Raw genomic sequence first — 14,068 nt, forward strand, 5'->3', positions numbered from 1 at the left:
CCAAGTGACAGGGCCCACTGGTTCCAGTGCCCTCCCATCGGGTCCGGAGGTGAGACCAATCCCTCAGGGCTTCACCACCTCTTGTTGGCTTCCCTTTACTCTGCCTACATGCTTGAAAACAGTCCCTCTCTTCAGCTTTCCTCCATCACCCACGGCAGGGTACCTGCTGGACCCTGACCGCTAGAGATGGGCTGGAATCCGCCAAGAGCCAGGAGCTGGCGGAGATAGGGCAGGAGTGATAACTGGACAGATGGGAGGAAGGACCTGGTGACCATGGGCTGAGCCAGCCAGGCATATCCGGCGGCTGTGCAGACATGTCCTGCTGCCTCACAGGTGGGGTCAGGTGCAATGCCCACACTCTGGGAAGCCCCACCAGCTCCATGCTTAGGATACCCAATCTACTCCCAAGGAGGGGCATGATCCCCTCAGTAGCCTTGGAGGGATGGAAAATGGGGTGTCTGGTCCCCCGTCAGCAGACAGGGAATCAAACTGTCTGCCTGGAGTGGGTAGGGTTAAGGGCCCGCCTCTGCTTGGAAAGTGCACCATCCAATCCACTGACCAGCCCTGCAGCCAGCAGGATGCTCTCCTCCCTCCAACAAGGCAGGAGGGCTCCATAGTCTGGTGTTCACCACAGAACATGCCTCCACTTGGAGGCAGCAATAGTAGGAAAGGAAGTGTAGCAAAAGGCAAAGAGCCAGCGTTTTGGCATCAGATGACCCCAAGTGAAAATTCTGGCTCCACCAATCACTAGCTGTTTGACTCTGGAGAAGTCACTTAGACCCTCTTAGCCTTGCTTTTTTCAGATGTCATATGAGAAAAACAAACAAACCTTGTCAATTCACGTGAGCATTAGAAATAATATATGGGAAGCATCTGGTAGAACTCTTTGCTCATAGATGGTATCCATCAGTGATCATTATTTTCCATAATAAAAGACAAAGTCAACCCAACGACCCTTCAGACGCCAAGACTTCCCTGCATCACCTCCAGGGTAAAGCTCACCCTGGTTCACAGGTCCCTCCTGTTGGCCCTCAGCCTGTGTTCCCCACTCCTCTCCCAACACCCTAGTCCTCCCCGGCTTTGCTCTTCTCTCATGGGACTGCACTGGCTCTTGACATGAAGACATCAACACTCCCACAAGCAGAATTGTCATACATTATACTGCAAACCTCCAAGTCAACTTTCTTGTGCCAAAGGTAGGACTTTGGAACATCAGCTGATGAATGGATATTTTAATCTAAATAGTCAACAATTTGGTATCAACGTATTTATCAATATAGCAATATTTGTGTTATACCTGAGTACTGGCCCTTATCATCTTCAAATAAAATAAGGTATAAAGGGGGGACATCAAGTTTCTACCTGGAATTAAAACAGGAGATCAAAACCAGGCACACTGCTACCAACAAACCTTGGCTTTCATACTGACGTTCGTCGGTCCAGTCCAGGTACCTGATGTCCATCTGTGCAAGGAATAAACCAGTAGAAGAGCTGCAAGGAAACATCGATGGAGGGAATACAGACATGTGGATTGAGAATTAGCTTCAGAAGGACATTCCAGAAGCTGAACCATATACACTAATAGATGATTCTCTCCAAAATATGTATTTAAGAGAAAAAAAAAGCACAGACCAAAGAGTGTGTATGATACATGACTATTTATGTGAAAAGAAGTATATGTACATCTGCACATCTCTGGATGGATACACAGAACCAGGTAGCAACGGGCATCTCTGCAGAGAGAAACTGTAGAGGAAAAGGTGGCAATGGGGAGAAATATAATTCACCTCGCTTCCTTTTTTTTTTTACCATGTGATTGTAGGTTGTAGTATAATGATCCAAATGCAGAGAAAATTCATGCACTCATAGCTTACCACAGATTCCTCGGCCAAAACAAACAGACTGGCATTCCATCTCCTCTTGACAATTATTCCAAAAAGCTAATAAAACATTACCAAAGTCAACTTCACATTCTCCTGCTCAATCCTTTCCAGAATCCCCATCACCAAGGCTTTTTCACATCAAAGACAATTTCCTCCAGCAAGCACATGAAAAGATGCTCAAGATCACTAATCATTAGTGAAATCCAAATCGAAACCACAATGAGCTACCACCTATACCCATTAGGATGGCCACCATCAATTAAACAAATTAACAAGTGTTGACGAGGCTATGGAGAAATTGGAACCCCCATGCACTGTTGGAGGGAATGTAAAATGGAGCAGCCACTGCGGAAAACAATATGGTGGATTCTCAAAAACTCAAACTTGGAGCTGCCGTATGATCCAAAATCCCACTTCCAGATGTACCTCTAAAAAGATTGAAAGCAGGGTCTTGACAAGATATCTGAACACCTATGTTCATAGCAGCATTATTTACAATAGCCAAAAAGTGGAAGCAACCCAAGTGTCCATCGATCAATCCAATGGATGGACAAACAAAATGTGATGTATGCATACAATGGAATATTATTCAGCCTTAAAAGGAAGGGTATTCTGATACATAACTGTTACATCTACAATATGGATGAACCTTGACGGTATCATGCTAAGTGAAATAAGCGAGCCACAAAGGAATAAATACCACATGACTCCACTTACATAGGGTTCCTAGAGTAGGCAGACTCATAGAAACAGAAAGTAGGGTGCCTGGGTGGCTCAGTTGGTTAAGCGTCTGCCTTCAGATCAAGTCATGATCCTGGGGTCCTGGGATCGAGTCCCACATCGGGCTCCCTGCTCCTCAGGGAGCCTGCTTCCCCCTCTGCTCCTCCCTCCACTCATTCTCTCAATCTCTCTCTCACTCTCAAATAAATAAAATAAAATCTTTAAAAAAGAAAAGAAACAGAAAGTAGAATAGGGGTTGTCAGGGCTGGGGGAAGAGGGAAATGGGAGGCTGTTGTTTAATGGATATAGAGCTTCAGTTGTATGAAATGAAAAACTTCTGGAGATTGCACAAGAATACGTTAAGAATATGTGGATATACTTAAGACGATTGAACTGTGCACTTAAAAATGGTTATGATGATAAATTTTATGTTACATGTATTTAACCACAATAAAAAATAAATTAATAAAAATACATTTCCTCTGTCTCATAAATGTCACCATATGTTATCTGATGGAGCCCCGAGAAGTCATGTTGTATAGAGTTAATGTTTACTCTCTCTATGTAACGTTTTAAATCATCATGAATACCACATCGTGTTTAACACTCGTTTTTTAAAACACATGCAGTCTGGAGCACTGGGTGTTATGCACAAGCAATGAATCATGGAACACTACATCAAAAACTAATGATGTAATGTATGGTGATTAACATAACAATAAAATTTTAAAAAATAAATAAATAAAACACATGCAGTCACTCTATGATCCCATGTATATAGCAGTTTTTAAATGAGAAAATTATAGCAATGGCAACCATCAGGGGTTATGGGGGTTAGGGGTGGGGGGTGAGGGGTGATGGAAAAATTCTCTACCCTGACTATAGTATGTTACAGGAAAATAAACACTGATGAGATTTCAATAGCCACCCCCCCAAGAAAAATTAGCACATGTAAAACCTGATGGACTCCAAATTAATGTCTGTGATTTCATTAATAATATTGTACCAATGTCAATGTTCTGGTTTCGATCATTGCACAAGGGTTATGTGAACTATGTCTCTGGGGTAAAATGGGCAACAGGTACATGGGAACTCTACTGTTTTTGCAACTTGCATGTAAGTCTAAAATTGGTTTATAACAAAAAGACTTTTTAAAAAATATGTCTCCAAAAAAATAAAAATATGCCTCCAATACTCAAAGAATTTGTGATATAGTATAGCTCTCTGGAGACAGAACCCATTTTATAAAGTGTAAGTTGGCAGTTCTACCTCTGTAGGCAAGTCATTTGTGCCTCTCAAGGTACGCTCGGCTAGAAATCAGGGCCTGTCTGCACAGCATGCGTGGTGCCCCAGGCTCACTGTGCTCTTGCATCCCCTTCCACCTACAAGGGCTTCTCCCTCAGAACACAGGGTTCTTCTCCCTCATCAGTCTGAACCTCTTCATCATCATCACCTAGAAGAGCTTATATACCCGCTTGGCAGGAACTAACCCCCAAGGCCCAGAATCAGTGCCTCACCCCACCTAATCTTGGTGGCCCCCATTTTACAGATGAAGAAACCGAGCCTTGGGAGGGCAAGGGACAAGCCAAGACCCCACAACCAGTGGGCGGTACAGGGTTCTGGATTCAAGGCCAGGCCCGGTGATACTCCCCTACCAGCCACCTCAGCTGCCACCTGCAGACTGGCATGTAGCAGCAGGTGTAAGTCAAGCCAGTGGGAAGAGGGCACTCATTCAAGCCTGCCAGAGGAGCAGCTGTTCTCTGAATCCCGGCGGCCTGGGGCCATGCTGCTCTTATGTTCCCCGGTAGATAAAGTGCTCCACTTAGGAGAAGCTCTCTCCAGGCTTCTGGGCCATTAGCTCGCTGACTCTTGGAAAACCCATTTGGCCAGTGCTGACAGATATGGCCATTACACCGTCACTTAGCCCCTCTGGCTGCCCCATCCAGACCTTGGGGGAGGGAGGGGCCACGAGGCACTCAAAGCTCAGGGGACAGTCCGCGCAATTCACTTCCTGGCCAGCCACTTCCTCTCTGCCCTTCAGCTGCATTTTGCCAGGCCCGAGTTGCTGCTTCAGGCAGTAGGGTTTCGATGTACTGCCAATGACCTTGCTCTCCTGAGAATTGTTCACAAACTGCCTTCATATGCATCATCTCCCTTGACCCACACCACAGCCCTATGAAGTTGAAATTAGGATTATTATTTCCACTACACAGATAAAGAAGTTAGGCACAGAGAGGTTAGGTAGCTTGCCCAGATGCACCCGAGTCGAGGGAAGCTGCGGCAGGTGCCCAAGTCCTAAGGAAGAGCACTAACGAGCAATAGCCCATCTCCTGCCCAGAGCCAGGCTCGGAAGGGAAGGGGTTTTGCCCCTCGGGGGCCCAACCTCTTAGCTCAGGAGCTGGGAGCAGATGGGAGACAAGAGAAGGCTCCATTTTGAGGCCCAGCCTCCCCGGCCCTATCCTACAGAATGCAAGGAGCAGACCCTTGCTGCTCTAGGGTACCCAGATGACACTGCTTTCCACCAAGATGGCCTGCTTTGTTTTGAGATGACTCAGAAAAAGGTGTCTTAAAAGTCCATAAGGCAAAAGCAGCCCCTTTTCTAAAATGTCCCTCCCGGTGGGTTCAGGGCCGGATCCTGGTTCGTGCCATGGGACTGAGGGAGCATATGGACCTGGCTTGGCCAGGAGAACAGCTCATGCTGGGGGAAGGATGCAGCCACTTCTCTTGAACACGAAGACTGGAGGTGCCTGAGGCCTGCCAGCCAGCTCTCAGCTCGCCATCCTCCTCAGACAGCACTGAGTGGTGCTGGGGCCCCAGGGGCCCAGATTCAGAGTCCAGAGCTTTGCTGTCATTGTGTGTGGGGGGGTGGTAGACATGGGCAGGTAGCTGCGGTTAGCTCAAGGGGACACCTGGAATGTTCCACAGCCCTGGGATCCACGAGCTTCTTGGGTATGGGGCCCAGACAGCCCTCCCACACGCACCCCCACCGTGTCCCTGCAATGTTTCATGTTGCACATGAGATCACAAGGGTGCTTGGCCAAGTCCTGGAGAGAAAACCAACACATGTTGGGTTCTCTAAAGTCTGGCTGTGTCCAAGAGTGGGGCCGAATAATGGAGCTGTGTTATCATTTTTAAAACAAATATTATAAGTCTCTGATAGGCTCTGCCTCATCCTCAGGTTTGACCTGCCTCCGCTGGGCATGTTTCGGCCATACCTGCGCCCTTCTGTGCCTCCAGCGTGGTCTCCCAGGAGCAAGCACACTTCAGATTTTGCCCCTCCTGTCTGAGAATGCTGTCCCCCCTCCCAGGGCGCAGCTGAGCGACCACAATTAGCCACGCCTGATAGGACCACGGGTGGATGCCTGACCCAAGCCAGCTCAAGCAGGTTCCTTCTCTTGGAGGCCTAGCAGAGGCTCCAAAACTACAGTGAACCCCTGCCTGGGGGCCAACCTGAGTGAGGTGCTCTGTGAGCAGCAAAGGGGGAAGACAGGGAGAAGAAAGAAGGGAGGGTCTGATGGCCCCTGGCCCTTGGTGCCTGGCCCACGAGAGCCCAAGACTAGAACCTCAGCCATCCTGAGCTTCATGGCATACCTTGTATCCTTCTCATAACATCACTTTTTGACTTAAACTGGCTTCAGTGGTTCCTATTGCTTGCACTGAAAGAGTCTTCACAGAGGCATTCCCTTTCCCTCAACCCCAACCCTGCCGCCTACACCTGCCTTCAGGCACCATGGGTTCCCATCCAAGTTCTCAGGACCCAAGACCCAGCCGGCAAGATGCCAGGCTCTCAGCCATGAATGAGCCTGCAGAGGGATTGGGGATTGCCACACCTACCTCCTGAGTGAATTTATGTGGGCTGTGGGAGGGCAAGACCTCCAAGAGAAGGCATGTCCTCAGGCTGAGAGCCATCCCGCCCTGCTTCCTTCTTGAGACCATGAGCTTTCTACCTGCAAAAGGTCTTCAAGCCTTTGAGATGTGTAAGGCTTGGTGGGACAGGAGCTAACATTTATACTGCACTTCCTCTGTGCCAGGGACCGTTTAGCAATTAACTTACGTCATCTTCAGAGAGTGCTATGAAGCTGGTTCCATTATCATCCCCATTTTCCATAAGGGAGAATCAAAGCACAGAGAGGTTAAGTGACTTGCCCACAGAACACAGCCGATGACAGATGGGATTTTGAACAAGTAGGAGCTCTTCAGTCAAGTTCTGAAGTCGTAAAAGTTTCACTTTTCCTGGTGAGGCCAGAAAATTAAGAAGAGAGGGTTTCCATGATGTGGAATGGTTGGCCCCTTCTTGATGCCCTTCTTGCTGGAAAAGCCGTTTGAGCGGTCTGGAAGTTCTGGGCACCATCAACACTGGGAATCCCTGCTGGGCCTGCCCTTGGACAGGTTGGCACAGATGCAAAGGCAAAGTGTGCTGGCACAGGGACAGAAAAAATGGGGCCAGGCTGGTCTCCACCTCTGCCAGGATGGACCCAAGAGAGAGATGCTGGGGTGGCATGTTCTCCCCTCCACAGGCCAGCCTAGGATGAAGCCCACAGATGCAAGCAAAGGCAAAACAGAGTGACCTCAACTCTCCCCCTGTCAAACCCACGAGGACAAACTGGCCCTAGTTACCCCTCCACTGCCCTCTTGGGCCTTGAAGACTGAGCCCAGTTAATCTCATTAACTCATTGAGTTAGCACTCCCTGTGTGACAGGGAATGAAGCCAAGCTCTCTCTCTCTTCTCATTGGAAGCCACCACCCCTGTAACTTTGGAGAACTTGTCCGACCTTGCTGTGCCTCAGTTCTCCTGTCTGCGAAATGGGGAGAGTGATACTTATCTTGCGGGTTGGTCACTGGGATTAAATAAATTAGCCTCTGTAAAGTTCCCAGGCCATCAGATGGTGGCAGAGTTTAATAAATGGGGATTATTTATTAATAAGGGAGATGTATGCAATCGAGAGGCGAAATGCTGGGTATTCCTAAATAAAGCACCAATGGGGGGATGGAGAAGGGAGCCTCTGAGCCCCGTGTCCTATGCCAGGGCCACCCACCTCCAGCTCCCTGCCCCCCACACTGTCGATCCGCACCCCAGCAGTTCGTCATTCCCAACGAGGAGGGCTGCTGACCCCGTTGTGACTTCGACTCCTTTCCCATAACCTGAAGTGCATTAAGCTCTTCAAAGGGCTTCAACTAATAAGTGAATAATAATAATCAATCAATTAATCAATCCCTGGGGCCTGTGCCTCCTTCCCAGACTGAAGCCCAATGGCCTTGTTGTAGTCACATTACGAACTTCTGCAGACGGGATGAGCTGCAGGGGCCCCATCGACGGCCGTTCTCACTGCCAGAAAGGAGAGTTCACCCCAGACAGCCCGGAAGGGATACAGCGAGGCCGTGTCCATCCATCTGTCCATCTGTCCCAGGACAGAAGGACCGACCCCCCTCCCCCCGCCCCAGGCACCAGCACTTGGTGGGAGGCTCTGGCCCGCGCAGAGGCCAGGTCTTGTCCCAGCATCTGCTAAAAGGTTCCTGAGCCAAGGCCTCAAAGCCCTCCACCTGGAAGCTTCGGAAAGATCTTCAATTGCGTGCCGGCCAAAGCAGAGGGGCACTCTCCACTCAGGCCTGCAGCCCGAGGGCCAGGAGCAACAAAGAGAGAACCTGGGCTCTTTCTGTCTTTCTTTTTAACTCTTCTAGATTTATTCGGGTATTTAAACAAACAGAAACTACATCATGCATGGTTACTTTTCGCCTTTGTACAACAAAACTAAGTACTCGATATCTCTGCAGAGGTCTGGTGCTGATCTCTCTCCTTGCTTTCAGTAACATCAGGCAGACTTTTCACGATGTTATCCAGTTTTGCGCAGTCACTAGAGTGTCGCATCATGAATTATTAAATCAGTGCTTCGTGGTAATACATAATTTCTTATCAATTATTCATGCTAATGTGTGTGTAGTTTACTTAATTGTGTTATTGACGATCAAAAGTAATTTCCTGAAAGTCCTCAAGGACACAAAATTTAATCAGCGTAACTACTTTTCAGATGCAATGCTGTTAAGTATTCTTAATTTGCTCAACAGTTCACTTATTTATGTACCTTTCTGGAGGAAATACGAGTTTAATCAAACAATTAGATTGAAGAGTTAGTGTACATAAGGGCTTGAGCTTACATCGTTCAACCAAACATTCGTAATTACAGGGAAACGGAAGCGACTCTGCCACTTTTTGGCAAATCGTTTCATCTTTGTACTCAACAAGCAAAATACAGCAGGAAGAAGGACTTGATTTTTTTTTTTTCTTTTTGAGACAGTGTATTTTATCAAATGCTTTGCGGGCATCAGAGACGAGGCACACTACACTCGGGAGTATCGGTGGGGGGCTGAAAGGGGAGCAGGGTGATCCGAAGCTAGAACATTTTGATTATAATAACTGAGAGGAAAATAATTGCCATAAAAGCAATAACAGTTTGCATGGAAACGCCATCAGTAAGCCGTTCAAGACTGCAACCTTTTAGGTACCAGAACCCCCTGCCGGGGAGTGTCAGAGCTCACGCTATTGCACATTTTCCCTTGGATCTCTTCAAGTTTACTATCCACATGAGAGAAAACACACCCAGTAGATGGAAACTGAAATCTCTACGAAATTTGGCCCTTTGGAATGACTCCTCTTCGCACCACAGGAAGCCCTCTTCCCCATGCTCCATTTCTCCATATACACCATTCTCCTCTTGTTTCCTACTTTTTTTTTCCTTCTGTAAAAATAGTAAATCAATAAATAACACCACTGGAGAGGTCCCTCCTGAGGAAAGGTAGTTCATCCAGATGTGTACATACGTCGGAGATGTTTGTGGGAGATTTTCCCTCTCCGAAGACCCTCGGCGTTGCCTAGATCAGAGTACTGCTTTCCACTGGTCAACGTCCCACCAACCTAGAGGTCTGGTCCAGAGAGGCCAGGCCTGCAGGTGGGCGCTTTGTTGCGGGAGCCCACACTGGCTCGGTGCCCGCAGCATCACAATGGTGGCCCCAGTTCGCGAAGCTGGCAGCCTGTCTGTTGGCCCAGCCTCCCTGGCCGGCTGTGCCGACCCCTCCTCACCCGACACCTTCTCACCATCTAAACTAACCCAGCCTACAACCAATATCCTCCAACGAGACAAAGGGGGGGTATTGCTGCTAATCTCGGTGGAGAGCAGTAAGAGTTCACTGGGATTACACCAGTTTCCTGGTTCTTCATGCAACAGGCACAGTCCTGCTTCGTAGCACAAGCCTCAGCCCAGGGCATCTCTCAAGGATGACCCACGCCACAGTTCTTTGGGTTGGTAAGACCTTCAAAGGCGGCCCAGGAGAGGGACAGGAAGGCGAGGGGGGTGAGCAACTCTACTTCCCTCCAACACTTCTGGGCCCAGATGGAAACCCCGGGGGATCTCACCACAGAGTGGGCTCTGGTGCCCACGAGTTCCATCCGGACTTGTCACCAAAGAAGCCAGGACAACACAGCCCCACCGGTAGGACTCGAGAAGCACTCTCCAGATGCCAAGGGAGCTGTAGGTCTCACTTCCCTTCTTGAGTCCATGAGCAGGCCCTGGGCCGCAGGCTTCCCTTTGCTTTTTGGAGTTTTCCACAGGGGCTGAGGCTGGGAGAAGCAGGGGGCAGGGGAGGGCGCCTCGGGCCTGGACACTCGGGACCCTCATACACTCTTCTCCCCCTCACTCTGTTCCTTGGAGGGAGGGTTCTTGTCCTGGCTGCCATCAGGAGGCGCCGGCTTGGCCGCAGGGCTGGGGCTGCTGCTGGCGGAGGGCAGGAGGTTGGCCGACTGCAGGACGGCCTCCGAGTGCTCGCGAGCCTTCATGCGCAGGGCGGCCACGCTGGCCGTGCGGTTACTCTGACAGCCATACGTAGGAAGGAACGACAGCCCCATGGGGTCTGGGACACAGCAAGAGCACAGTGGGCTCCCTGAAAGGAGGAAAAACAACGGGCTGCCATCACTGCCCACATTCTGTCTCCCGGCACACAAGGCGGGGGCAAGGGGCTGACGGATTCTGTTTGGTTCAGGACCCTAAAGGGAGAGGTGACATGATAAGTGCTCAGGACCCCAAAGATGAGTAAGGAATCATCAGAGCATTGGGGACCGGTCCTGCTTCCCTCACCAACCAGCTGTGCAGCCTCAAGCCAATGTCTTGGCTTCTCCTTCTGCAAAATGGAATGATACTTACCTCACAGGTTCATTATGAGGATCCAGTGAAGAAATCCCACTCTCCCCAAACCAGGTGCCGAAGCACCCCTGAGAACTGACAGGGGCACCACAGGGACGTTTTCAACCTTTGAAGACAAAGGGAGCCCAGCCATTTTTCAAGCGGCTACTAAGCTGTCGAGACATTAATACTTATTGAGTTGCTTGGACCTAACCATTTAATGAACAAAACTGTTAGGTATTTCTTAGGGCCCAAGAGAGTCATGAAAAATTAACTGAGATGCTCAGGGCACCATGAACTGGGGTTTAAGAAACTCTGAAGGAATCAGTTGGACAGCGCTTAGCATATGTCCGACGTGTGGAACCGGGCTTAGGAGCAACCGTGTAGCCCCCAGCCTGCTGGCTAACGGTATATGAACCCATCCAGGAATGCAGTGAGCTCACCCCTCAACCAGGCTCTGTTCGAGGATACTCTCTCTTCATGGGTCATCCTCAATTGTGCATTTATTCAACGACTCTCCCATGAGCACCCAGCCCTTGTTCCTGACAATCAGTAGGAACCAGGCAGCGAGACCCGAACTCATGGAGTGCAGTTCTAGTGGAGAGGCACACCGGAGCCCTGAGTCCCTGATACAAAGGCAGGCGGTGAGACGTGCTATGGAAAACATGGCTGGAGCACAATGCTTGGCAGAGAACTGAGGGCAACCAATCAGAGTGACAGCCACGTGAATGTGCCGGGAAGAACACACAGCCAGGGAGAAGAGCAGTGCAAAGGCACGGATATGGGAACAGAAGTTTCCTGTTTGGGGAGCAGCAGGGTGTTCAGACTGACTGAAGCCAAAGACGGCAGACTGTAGGCGAGGGCAGAAGCAGACGGGTCAAGGTCATCAGGGCCAGACTGCCCTGCAAGCTGAGCAGGATTCAGTGCAAGGAAGCCTCAGCAGGTCGGAGTAGAGAGTGCGTGGCGGACAGGGTGGGAAGGTTAGTGGGGTAAAGCAGTCCTGGGGAGAGTGGCTTGGCTCAACATGGCTGGAGGGAAGATGGTGAGGGGCGGCCAGATTCCGGGTTTTAGGGAAGGTTACAGCCCGCACAGACTGCTCGTGGACCACAAAGAAGGTGATGGAAAGGAAGGATTCACACGCGATGCCTAGGTTTGGGCCTGAGCACCCAAATGAATGAGGGTGCCATTCCTAAGATGGGGGCAAACAGAGAAGGTTGTCGTGTGTGTGTGTGTGTGTGTGTGTGTGTGTGTGTGGAGGATAGTGGATAGAGAGAATCTGGCCGTGGAATCTCGTGGTCCTGCTGCCCATCTGAGTTCTGAGAGAAGTGAGCCGCACCCAGCAGTGCTGGCACCACCTCGGTCCTTGAGGGACCCCCGTGCGCTACAACTGCCTACTCCGGCCAGGCACGGGGGCAGGAGCCACCCACACCCGGTGGGTAGACTCGGCCGGTGGCATGACATACTTTGGGAGATTTTCTGAGCTCCCAAGACAGGACAAGTGGTGGGCCCTCTTGTGTGATCCCTGCCGGAGAAGCACATCCCCACAGCTCCTCGCCCCTTCCCACCCAGGCATCCTGGGCCAGCTGCGAAGCCAGATCCCACCAGGGGAGCAGGAGGTGGACCACCATAGTCCTGCCGAGGATAGTTGGGAGTTAGTGCCCATCCCTGAGGCCTGAGACCTGGGTCTACCATGTCCATTGGCCCCACGTGAATGGGCAACCTTCTGACAAGGGAGGAGACCACAAGCCAGTCCTTCACCTCTTTCTGAAAGTGCTCACCGGCTTTGGAAGAAGCAGCAGCGGAGATCGGGTGTACTGGGGTACCAAAATCCCTCTTTGTCAAATGAATCCAAATTCCTCCCAGCAGCCTCCAAGCCCTTGCGTGATCAGGATGGCACTGTGCTCTCCTCCTTCCCATGCGCTGGCCAAGACTTCTCTCACATGCTCACAGAACATCACAGCAGAGCCAACACAGAGCTGTATTACCAGTTACCCCCTTTTATAGGTGAGGAGATCGAGGGGGAATAGTAAGTGGCCAAGCTGGGCCTCACCAGGCAGGGGGCCTGCTCCTCAACCATTGTGTCCCTCTGTCTGAAAAGGGGGCACATTCTTCCCCAGCTTGGACCCTTCTCCGGGCTCAGCCTGTGAGTGAAGAACCTCGCCCCCTGCCTTGGAATGTTCTCTTCACACCTCTCTCTTTAGGGCTCCATTAGACCGTCACCTCCTCAGGGGCCCTTCGGGACTTCCCCATCCAAAGTAGGCTCCCTGGTTACACTCCACTCTGCTCAAATCTCACAGCATTGGCCACAAATGGTAGGGGGGGCTCGTTGGTGGTTTGTTGACTTGTTTGTCATCTGTCTCCCCTCCCAAGAGACTGCAGACTCCCAACAGGTTAAGTATCTTCCTGTTTCATTCAACACTCTGTCCCCAACACCTGGCACAGTGCCTGAAACAGGCCAGGCCCTTGGAAAATACCTATGGAAGGAAGAAAGGCTGGGAGGGCCCCCAGACCCAGCGCCCGCTTGTAGGATCAGCCCTCACAAAGCAGTCTCAGCAGCACCCGCTGGGATGTTCCCATCTCTTTGCAGGGATAGTCTTCCCCATGCTGGGGCCACACACCTCCCCTCCTCTCCCCTCAAGCACACCAGGGCATCTCTCTCTTCCTTTCCAAGCCTACTCAGAGACAAAAGGAAGCTCACCTTTACCAGCACCCATGGTGGCCCCCGTCCGCATCCCAGCCACCCAAAGGGGTGTGCCTTACTCATCCCCACTCTCCAGGTAAGGAAATTGAAGCTCCAGGACTAACTGGCCCAAGTTTGTACAGTTTACTGATAGGTGGGACCAGAACCTCTGGCGGTATTTCAGTTCTCCAGGACGATAACAGGGGGTTAAAACAGAGCTGTGGGGCGCCTGGGTGGCTCGTGGTTAAGCGACTGCCTTCGGCTCAGGTCATGATCCCAGAGTCCCAGGATCAAGTCCCACATCAGGCTCCCTGCTCAGTGGGGAGTCTGCTTCTCCCTCTAAGTCTCTCCCCTCTCACACTCTCTCTCTCTCTTTTTCTCTCTTTCTCAAATAAATAAATGAAATCTTTAAAAAAAATTAAAAAATAAAACAAAGCTGTGGCCTCCTACCGCAATTCTGACTGAGGGTCAATAGAGCAGGTAGCAGGCACTAGGATGAGCGTGGGACAAATCACAGAGGCCAACTTTACAAAGGGAATTCTGAGAGCCCATTTCACAGCCCCACGCCGCTGGTGGGCTTCTAGCCTCGCGCCATTTCCAGCAGCAGGAAACAA

At 50.5% G+C, this 14,068-nt stretch overlaps 1 protein-coding gene across 1 annotated transcript in view; it reads right to left on the bottom strand.

The window, feature by feature from the left end:
• Positions 1-10,269: 10,269 nt before the first annotated feature.
• DRGX (dorsal root ganglia homeobox) overlaps positions 10,270-14,068 on the bottom strand; it is a 29,403-nt gene continuing 25,604 nt past the window's right edge. The window contains exon 6 of the mRNA XM_027586475.1: positions 10,270-10,535. Within this exon, the coding sequence (XP_027442276.1) occupies positions 10,270-10,535 (266 nt within the window). The remainder of the gene's footprint in view (positions 10,536-14,068) is intronic.

This window comes from Zalophus californianus, chromosome 15 (assembly GCF_009762305.2).
Source record: "Zalophus californianus isolate mZalCal1 chromosome 15, mZalCal1.pri.v2, whole genome shotgun sequence".
Lineage (NCBI taxonomy): Eukaryota > Metazoa > Chordata > Mammalia > Carnivora > Otariidae > Zalophus > Zalophus californianus.